This window comes from Mercenaria mercenaria, chromosome 14, assembly GCF_021730395.1.
Source record: "Mercenaria mercenaria strain notata chromosome 14, MADL_Memer_1, whole genome shotgun sequence".
Lineage (NCBI taxonomy): Eukaryota > Metazoa > Mollusca > Bivalvia > Venerida > Veneridae > Mercenaria > Mercenaria mercenaria.
In genome coordinates, this window is record NC_069374.1 from 24,776,782 (window position 1) to 24,787,458 (window position 10,677).

General features: G+C 36.0%; 1 protein-coding gene across 1 annotated transcript; it reads right to left on the minus strand.

Moving 5' to 3' along the window:
- Positions 1-2,410: 2,410 nt before the first annotated feature.
- Positions 2,411-8,338, minus strand: LOC123526582 (tryptase-like). Its single transcript, XM_053523078.1, has 7 exons — positions 8,108-8,338; positions 6,799-7,006; positions 6,363-6,411; positions 5,091-5,208; positions 3,631-3,795; positions 3,202-3,347; positions 2,411-2,845 (listed from the first exon to the last, which is right to left on the minus strand). The coding sequence occupies exons 1-7, from the start codon at positions 8,175-8,177 to the stop codon at positions 2,684-2,686; spliced, it is 918 nt and encodes a 305-aa protein (XP_053379053.1). The 5' UTR covers positions 8,178-8,338; the 3' UTR covers positions 2,411-2,683.
- Between the last annotated feature and the right edge of the window lie 2,339 nt (positions 8,339-10,677).

Below are 10,677 nucleotides of genomic sequence, written 5' to 3' on the forward strand. Positions count from 1 at the left end.
AAAGTAGAAACTTCACAGGTCGCTCAACACGACAAAAACGAAAATGTTGCAGGATTGCTCGGTTTGATTGAGCCTGTTCATGGACTAAGCAAATATTACAACACTTTAGCTTAGTTTTGTGGATACTGATTCATTTTAGCTCGATCATGACGAAAACTTCCAGATTATTTAAAACACTGTCAGGTCCCATCACAAGTGAACATCAATTACATGCCTGATGTATTTTATGATTTTACAAAGAAAAACTAAAAATATATAATTTAGAAATGTGTGTAAGATATTCAGAGACATGTTACAGTTTCGCAAAAGGCTACCTTACTACGAGCGATTAAAGAGGCGTTAAAAACTTATACTTCGGTGTATCCATTTGCCACTTCATATAGCTGGCTTACGAAATGTCGATGGTTCTACCAAGATGCATCCCCGTGATGAAATAATTCACGGAGGGGAACCTGGGGTCTTCCCTCACCATCAAAGCTGAAAAGTCGACATATGACCTATAATTGTGTCGGTGTGACGTTAAACCCAACAAAAAAAGACTAGTTTGCCAATTGAAAATATTCTATCAAATGCATTCACTGTTTATTAAAGCGTTGATATAATGTTAAAGGTTCATGTTATATGAAAGTTTTGCTGCTCTACCACTTATTTATGCCACGGAATGTGTTACGTAAATGATAAATATCAAAGTTTGATGTCAAACCGTGTTATTCTTTCAACAAAATCGGCTATATAATCCATACTAAACTGCCACCAGCAATAAAAGAGCATTACCATATTGTCCCGTCGCATATTGGATTAAAGTTTGCACGATACTGGATTGCAGGAAAACACTGGATTTAACAGAATTGCCAGATATAAAACATGTTTGAGGAATGGCATTGATGTGAAATTTCCGTGCTTAACAGTCGTCAATGTTAAGTCATTAACAGAAAGAAACATATCAGAAATGTGAACAGTCTTTATTTAACTTAAAGGCTTTTCATAATGGAACATGGGGAATATTAGACATTTGTCGGTATAGGCTGAGCTCATAATAATCAAATATCCTGTGGAGGTGACACATGTTTGCCTTTGTTTGTCTGTCTGCCCACCCGTCTGGCTGTACGAGAACATTTGTATCATACACATTTGACCTATCATTATTACACAACAGTACTGGAATATTTTCAACTTTAGAAACTATGCACCTGAAACAATTTGCTCAGTAGGAGCAAGGTTGATCGCCCTGTGTCCGTCGTCCGCTTACGTCGTCCGTGGTAAACAATTCCGCTTTAAAGATTCTAAAGGCCACTGACCCCAGCGTAATATGTCTTTGCCAAAATGTCCTCAAGTTAACAAAACATCAAACGAGTTTGAAACATGATCGAAAATATGTCACTAGGCCAAACCATGTTAAAAACTTGTTGACATTCTAGAGGTCATTGTTTCTACTGGATCTATATGAATTCTGAATAGAATGTTTGCCTTTATGACTTTGAAGTATATTCAAACGGGATAAAAAAGACAATCATTTGTAACTACTATATTTATATTTCAATCACTCATAACTTACATTTAAACTCAAAGACGCCAACTTGCTTGTAAAATAACGGTCGGCCATTTTGTTGAAAAACGAAAGTAGAAAACCCATTCTGTTCTTGGCGTCTTTAAGTTTAAATGTAAGTTATTTAAGACTGTAGACTAGTTTACTATTTTCTAAATGCCCGATGTGTAATTGGTAGCAAGGTAGCCTGCATTGTTACTGAACTGGACATACTGGTTGTTCCACAGCGTGTCCTAGAAAACCTCAATAGCGTTACGGCAACCTTTTCAATACATCAGTATATAGGGGGGGGGGGGATTTTTTTTTTTTCGTTTTAGGATTAAAAACAGTGGTTTTTAGCTTTTTTTAAATGGGAGGACCCATATGGGCACCACCTGTGGTTTTACAAGGAAAAACACCTGCTGAAGGTCATATGATGGCATACACTTTTTGTTTTACATTTTTAACGCCCTGTATCAAAATATTGTATCTGCAGTGATGAATTTTTGTGCACACACACACATATATATATCATAGGATCAAGGATGTATGCAATGTTTTGGCATATAGGATATGTATGTATATCAATTATCATAACACATTAATTTATTAACTCAATACTTGCTTTGACACAAAGACCAGTTATAGCTGGTCACAGCATATGATATTTAACATTTAGCCGGCTAGCGGCAAGTGATTCTTCCTTTGCGACCAGTGCAGACCATGATCTTGGTCTGCATTTTTCGCTATTTTATCAATAAATTTTCAGTGAATACCCCTTTGAATAGTATAAGTGGTACTGCCCAAATTGAATGATGGACCAGTCCATTTTAGAAATTTAGAGTTGCCATTTGGGTATCCAACAGTAAATGTAAAACAAAAACGTATTGTATTTTGATGAATTCTATGATATTATGTGTATGAACAGATAGTTAGCAATCATTTACAATCTCAGTACCAAGCCTTAAAATATAAGAAAAATGATGCACGACATACATTATTCGAAAGGTTAATTTCTAATTGATCTGCAAGATGATGTGTAACCCGTCTACGTGACGTAACTTATAATTTCAACGCAACATGATTGTACTTATTTTGATGGTCTGAATCCTCCGAAAATGTGCTAGATTTATAGAGTTAATTTTGCTACCATATTATTTAATATTCAGTGTAACTCTTTATCCACGTGACATAGTCGGACACACGTGTAAACACAGCTGGAAATTTCTCTGGCCTTGCTTTACTGGTAAAACTTGCTATACCCACTTGAGTCCATTCCCCTAGGTAATTCTGGCAAACTAACGGACCTCCACTGTCTCCCTTCAAAGTAATAACATATACATTATAAAATACTAGCCTCAAAATATTTCACAGATTTTTATCGATGACTTCTGGCAGTGGTTATATAGATTTGTTATCATAGGTTATCATTTTTGTTAACAATAGCCAATTTTTATAAAATTAGCAAAAAGCAATATCTGATCTAACTGATCAGATGAAAGTGTCTGCGCATGCTCACAGAATTAGTGTGCGTGCATGCTCAATGGCGGCATTAGAAGTCTTCCTAAATGTTTTTGTATGACAACTTTTAAATGTTGGTTGTAAAATACCAATGACAAAGACGGGCAGTACAAAGTGGCAAATATCAATAAAGTAATTGCAAAAAAAATACAAACCGGACAAATTCCTCCACTGTTACTACTGGATTTGAAGCCTGCACAAAGTCTACCAAACATGGTTCGTAGATTGTAATAGTAACCACATTCAGTGTCATCTAAAATAGGTAGCTGTACGGACATGGCATAGCGAGATATACCCCCACCTGCAAATACACACAAAGTTAGTATTCCAGAGAGTCCAAGAAGAGGAACGGTCACCACTAGAAATAAGAAATTCAATTGAGCTGATACAGATCTAGTTTAAAGGATTTAACATTCTCCTCCGGAATGCAGGATGGGTATAGGAGAATTTCATTTTGTAATAAGGAAAACTTTTCTAAAAAAGCTATTAATAAAGACGGAAAACAACGGTACAATAAAATCAGTATTTTTTTCGAAGCATGTCGCTTAAAAGCGCTATAATATTATGATAATATTAAAACATACCGGCCGCAGTACATCCCCAACCAGCCATATGGCAGTTGCTTCCCTTGGCTGGAAAGCTGAAGTCGAAACCGTCTGGAAGTTGAATCCTCTTGATATGCTCGAACCTTGGACCAGACGGCACCGGGTCCTCTAGCTTGACGATAGCTATATCCTGATACCACAAATCTGAAGACACAGTAGAATCAAGAACAATTTTTTTTTTCTTGCTTTTATTTGAGCCGCACCATGAGAAAACCAACATAGTGCGTTTGCGACCAGCATGGATCCAGACCAGTCTGCGCATCCGCACAGTCTGGTCAGGATCATGCTGTTCGCTTTCAAAGCCTATTACAATTAGAGAAACCTTTAACGAACAGCATGGATCCTGACCAGACTGCGCGAATGCGCAGGCTGGTCTGGATCCATGCTGGTCACAAACGCACTATGTTGGTTTTTTCACATGGCGCGGCTCATTTGTCTATACATAATCTGTGACGAGAATCTTACTTGAATTTTAAATTTTCATTGAAAAGAGGACAGTTTTGTATATACAAACGGAGTCTATGTTATTTAATAGAGACATTAATCCTTTGTTTATAAAAGTAGCTCTCGGAATGTATAAATAAAATCATCATGCGAAATAATAGTAAAATGTTAATAGGGGATGAAAATCCCCGAGACGGTAACGTCCGTATATAGATATTCGTCTTTGCTGTTTGCACTATACTGAGGCAATTTTTTCGATGTTTTCCGGTTCCGGTTTATGTAAAATCCGCTGACTGGTTGTCTTTATGAACATCCGAGCACCCCGAATCTGTCACACAGATTCGTAAACCGCGCCAACATGATTATTTTACTTCTTTTTCGTAATGAAAACTGTACATGCAACTGAAAAACACTTTTAAAACAGTAAGGAAGTGTAAAGGCCGTCAAGTTTCTGCGTGGAGTGCAAACAAACAAAAAAATCCTAAAGCCAGTGCGAGAACGCTGAATGACGTCACCGTCACGGATTCCCGTAAATTTTGCAATGTATGATATTCGCTGTAAGAGGTATGATGACACAAAATGTAAACTACTGTTTAGAGCGAAGTTTCACTTTCTTGAGCGTTAAATATTTCTTTCTAAGTGGATATATAAAAGATAAATCCCCATGCTAGGCGGTGCCTTAATTCATATTAAAGTTACATCTCCACAAGTTCATTCAAACCCGACAAACACTGTGATATATTTCTCTCCTAGACATACGAAGCATTATTTACATGAAATGTTTTATTCAGACACGTAATTTGTGAAATATACATAACAGATGCGATTGTATGACCGAAAGATCTAATAAGGAAGACTTCCAGGATCCTTTATTATTCTGAATGTGCAAGTAATCACAAACAAATGTCGTCTGATGCAGAAGAAATATTTCATTATATGTAAATCAAGTCTGATGAAACCGTCAGATTATTCAAGAAAGCAAACAAAAGTTCTACCATTTTTATTGTATCCCGGATGTATGATGATTTTTGACACGTCTATTTCCCAGATACGCCAGTCTTTTTTTCCAAGTGTTTTTCCTAGAAAATCCATAAATCTGTCGGCTAGGGCAACCTAAAAAGATATAAACTGTAACATGACAGTACCAATGGCGCTGCATATGATTAGGTTACTACGATGATATCTCATAACAAAAACATTTACTCTGTGCTAGTAGCATTAACGCAAACAGTTGCTGGCATAGAACCCCGCTACATCGGCCCTTTCAAGGCTTTGATTAAAATGTTCCATGGAACACTATACTACTATAGCAGTAGCATTAAGCCCCCTACAGACGGTAGGTTTTTGTTGTACAACACTAATTATCCCAAAGATGTACAATTTTGAAATTGTACATTTTTCACATACATAAACATAGTGCATCAGGTACTGAAGAGAATGTAACCATTAATAATAAAAAATGATATTCACCTATTTATGTCCCATGAATTTCATTAGCATGACACAATTACGTAAGTCACGCCATGAGAAAACCAACATTGTGGCTTTGCGACCAGCATGGATGCAGACCAGCCTGTGCATCCGCGCAGTCTGGTCAGGATCAACGATGTTTGATTTCAAACTCTATTGCAATTAGAGAAACCGTTAGTGAACAGCATGGACCAGACTGCGCGGATGCTGGTCGGAAACGCACTATGTTGGTTTTCTCACGGCGCGGCTCAAATCATTTAACTTTTCAGTGTCATCCGTTTTCCATTATGCATTAGAAGCCATTTTATATTCAGATTTGTGTTTATTTTTTGGGCAGTTGTTTCTGGAATTTCATTCACTTGCCTCATATCAACTAATTATTTACCAATTTGTTGCTTGTCAACGTGGGTGGCACGTAAGGCAAAACTTACGAAACAGAACATGTCCTAATCTGTAAGTTACGAAATTAAGGAATAGCATCATACACACGATAATATTCGGCTGTACATCTTGAATTTAATTGGTGTTGTACAACAAAAACCTACCGTCTGTAGAGGGCTTTACATTACCTATTAGCCAGTTTCTATGGGGACCGCCACAAGTCAGGCTATTGCTGGTGAATAAGGAGGAATCTTTATAAGCCGGTGTTGTGTATACATGTATGTATATGATTACGGTAGTAACTCAAATGTAACTCCTTGTATTTTTTAACATTATTTATACATTGTATATATAATATTTACTTGTCAATGTTCAAACTATGTACAGCAAAAATTACGACAGATTTTCAAACCTACCTTTAGATCAACTGTTGCCAGCCTAACTTCCCACTCGTCAACATCTCGTCTTGCAATAAATAAAGGGAGATAAATAAATACCATGAAATTTCATTTTTCTGAAGAGTTGTGCCTCTTTTCTTCAAAACCTAGGCCTATAAAAATACCTCGATCTCGTATCATGAATTATAAAAGGTATACGAATCGTTTGATAAGCAAAATAGTCTAACAGATGAAGAAGAATGTTTATTTGTACCAAACCGTCAAATGAATCATTGACAAAGTGTCTAAGTAATACTAGTATAATAAAATGAAATGGCGGGATGGCCAGATAACATGTGCATTTGCACGAGTCACGCTGTATTCTATCAATTTCGGCCATACAAGATTTGTGTATTTAAATTGTTGTAAATATTTCGTTGTTAAGTTTAATATAAAAAGTCTTATGCATTCTTACCCTGAATCAAAGCAGTGTGCGGCTGTAAGGACGTATCGGTCATTGAGGAGAGAGCCACCACAATACACGTGCCTGTGACGTATTGGTATGATACCAAATAACCTCTCTGTCACAATTTTCCCGTGCAAAGACACCAGCCAAGGACTGTGGCCTTTTGAGATTTCAGTTCCACCGATCACTCGTTTTTGTCTAGATAACGTTTCTGCACCTGCAAACAAACAGATGTACGTGGTTTATAACATGTAGTCAGTATGCTATTAAAGGTGGTTACTCAGATTTTGGACAAGTAATGGATTTGTTCGAAACTTTAACAACTGTATATTTACACTTTAGTTGTGTTCTCGTAGTTAGATGTTAGCTAGGTAGGTGGGGGAGGGATTGGGATGAGGCGGAGGGGGCGGAAGGAGGTTATTACAAAATATCATAAAAAAGGTAATGAATGTTACATTTCTAATAGGGATCTAAATCTATGTAATGGATCTTTTTCTTTCTTAAATAAATATCAAATGAGATACTAGTATACAAAAAAAATGAAAAATGTCATATATGTTACTGACCAGCTTCGATAATTTTCAACTTGACACTGATATTTATCTGCAATTGTTTAGTGTAAGGTATTTCTGAAGGTATCTACAGCTGTGTTGGACCATAATTTTTCATAAATCACATTTTTCTCATCTGTGAGAAATACTATTCTATATTTCGCACGTGCGAAAGAATGTGATCTAATTTTCCCACAAACATATCATTTCTGGTAATTGTATGCAAATTCAGCTGGAATGACCTTGACATAAAATAAACAGAAAGCGACGAAATAAAGAATAGATACAATACAATGGTGAATACTCGAATTAAACTGAGGGCTCGGTGGTGGGAGAATGCATTTATAATCACTATAAAGGGAGACAATCTAATAAAATGATGTCGATAAACAGGGGAGACAATATTAAGTCCATCTACTTCAAGTTCCAAAAGGCTTTATATTTTATAAAAAAAAACCTGATAAAACAGCTGTCCAAATAGATGTTATGCAAAATGATATGGTTAGAAAAGCATTACTTTTAATACTGCACATGAGACTGTACAGGTAGAGCTACAAAGGGAGGACATCAAAGACAACAGAATTCAAAAAACCTTCTTCTATATTTATCAGTATTCAAATCTTTGTCAAACAAATATGGAAAACAATTATCATACAGAAGTAAATAAATTTTATGTTTATCACGAAAAATGTGGCAGCCACATTTTAGAAAGGCATTGTAAGCCTTTAATGATTATAATGTGTGTAAATTAAAATAACACAACTTACCAAATGCGCATGTAGCCAAAACTATAGAAGTATATATGAGTAAAACACACGTGCGATGTACGGTATCCATAACTATTTATCTTTCAAACACCGTCCGATAGAGAAAAAATCATTTCTAAATGAACCGTATACAAACAATAAACAAAATTGTATAATTGGATTGTATACAATATAGATGATGTGTTGAGTTTTGTCAAACTCGGTTGATGATACAAAGTTTATCTGTCATTTTATCATATTAAGTACTGATAAACAAAGAAGGCCTTATAGTCCACGACATGTCAAGTACATAAAGTTATTGCACTTCCGACAATGTGATATACTTGATAATCCCTTTTTAGGCTCTTTTTCCCATTTCTATGTCAAGACACACAAACATATAACTATGACTCCGCTAACTGAACATATTTACCTTTAGTTGCCTAAATTTTGGCTACGCTATGTACGTAACGTAACTTTACGCAAGTGCGTAAGTTTTATACCCGGTAGGCAAATTTCGATTTGTGTTGATGTTTAAATGAAATATTAATTAGTAACCAATATGTATGTGGCAGGACAAAAGCCGTTTAATTTTAATGAGACAGAACCTGAGCTGAATATTCGCGTGTGTTTGTCGTAGCTTTCAAATATACCGAAGATTTGGCTAGGCGTTCTACTGTAAGTTAGCTCCAGACGTTATAAAATTGGGTGGCCTCCACGTATCCACGAAAAGCAGTTGGACGAAGTGTTTGAAGAAAGTACTAAAAATTGATGACAAATGCTTTGTGCGGAGGAAAGTGTTCATTTTGCAGTCTTTGGCGCGCTTTATTTTATGAAAATCCGTCAAATAATAAGGACAATATAGGCAAAATGTTACCTGAATCGAGGCGTTTTCTCCATGTGTACAGTATTCAAAAGTGACGCATATGCGCGTTGGTCACTCTGAAGAATAATCTTTGTGGTATTATTAGCTACTGCTTAAGCATTAGGATAGGGGTGGGGTTGGAAACTGAAGCAGGAGTGTCGGTGCGGTTTAGGGAGCACGACTTTGCTGGATTCACTTATCAACTTATCAAAACACTTGACCGGGTAGCAATCACCTGACCTGCACGAACGAGAGGAATTACATGTATATAAGGTGTATTATCCTGGTAGAGGTAATATCAGCAAGATCAAAATTCTCTTAAGAAACTCTAAGAAATCCAATTACATTTTTTCAGCAATACAATGAGTTTGACCTGGTACAGTATACGTGTTTGTGAGGTATAGGTAAGTTACGGGTAATTCAGGGATTATCTTTCTTTAATCCTATCGTTAACCCAGCTTAATCTCCTGATATATACGCAGATTAACCCTTCATAGCATTTTGTGAATTATGAACAAGATCAATATATACGACTGATAATTGTTTATTGTTTTTTTAATATAGTAAATAATAGAGGATTGTAATAATTTGTAATACAACACTCATCAAGGTAGGGGTTGTCTTTCATCTCTTAATAATTTGTTTGTCCAGTGTTATTTTTAAAACAAAATATGTATTTATTTATGCGCCGTCGCGTCAACTTTGCCGAAACGATATTAGAATTTGTTAAAATTGTTACTACAGCTGCAAATCCGCGAAGCAAAACATGTTGATCATTTAAATAAGATGGCGCTTTTGGCGCGACGACGCACAGTTATTTATTTGTTAAACGGTTTTTATGCAAGCTCCGTAGCATTAGCTCCATATAACCAAGGTATATATCTTACACGTTCGGATGGGGTTATTGCTAATAACTTAATAAATGAAATCCATTTATTGAGTTTTTGCAATATGTGGCATAAATGTTAGATCCCACCTTTGATGATGCATATCAACTGTTAATATTTGTCTTTTCTTGATAAAATTAGTCACCTATCACATATCATGTATGATGCTGTAACAGAACCATTTATTGTTAATTGTGTTTTCAATTTCGTCATTTAGATATTAAATGACAGATTTCAATCAAATCTGTATTTATGCTATGAACACATTTGATAAGACCAGTTGAAACTATGATAAGAATCAACATATATGTAGATATTGCTTGGGTTAAATATCCTACTTTTTGTACTGTCGTCTGCTAGTATCTTTATTATTTTCCGACCAGATTTCTTTTTCTCAGCACACTTTATATAGCAGTGCAAGTCAGAAGTTCAGGAGGGAGTGTATCTAGTCTTAATAGTGATTAATTTAACAATAAAAAATATACAAAAAAAGAAGATTTTATTAAAATAGTTACAAAAACAATTAGTGATCATTCCTATTAACCAATTAAAAGTTATATGAGCCGCGTCTTGAGAAAACCAACATAGTGGCTTTGCGACCAGCATGGATCCAGACCAGCCTGCGCATCCGCGCAGACTGGTCAGGATCCATGCTGTTCGCTAATGGTTTCTTTAATTGCTATAGGCTTTGAAAGCGAACAGCATGGGTCCTGACCAGACTGCGCGGATGCACATGCTGGTCTGGATCCATGCTGGTCGCAAAGCCACTATGTTGGTTTTCTCATGACACGGCTCAATTATAAGTTTTAACTCTTCCTATCCTTTGATCTAGATGATCT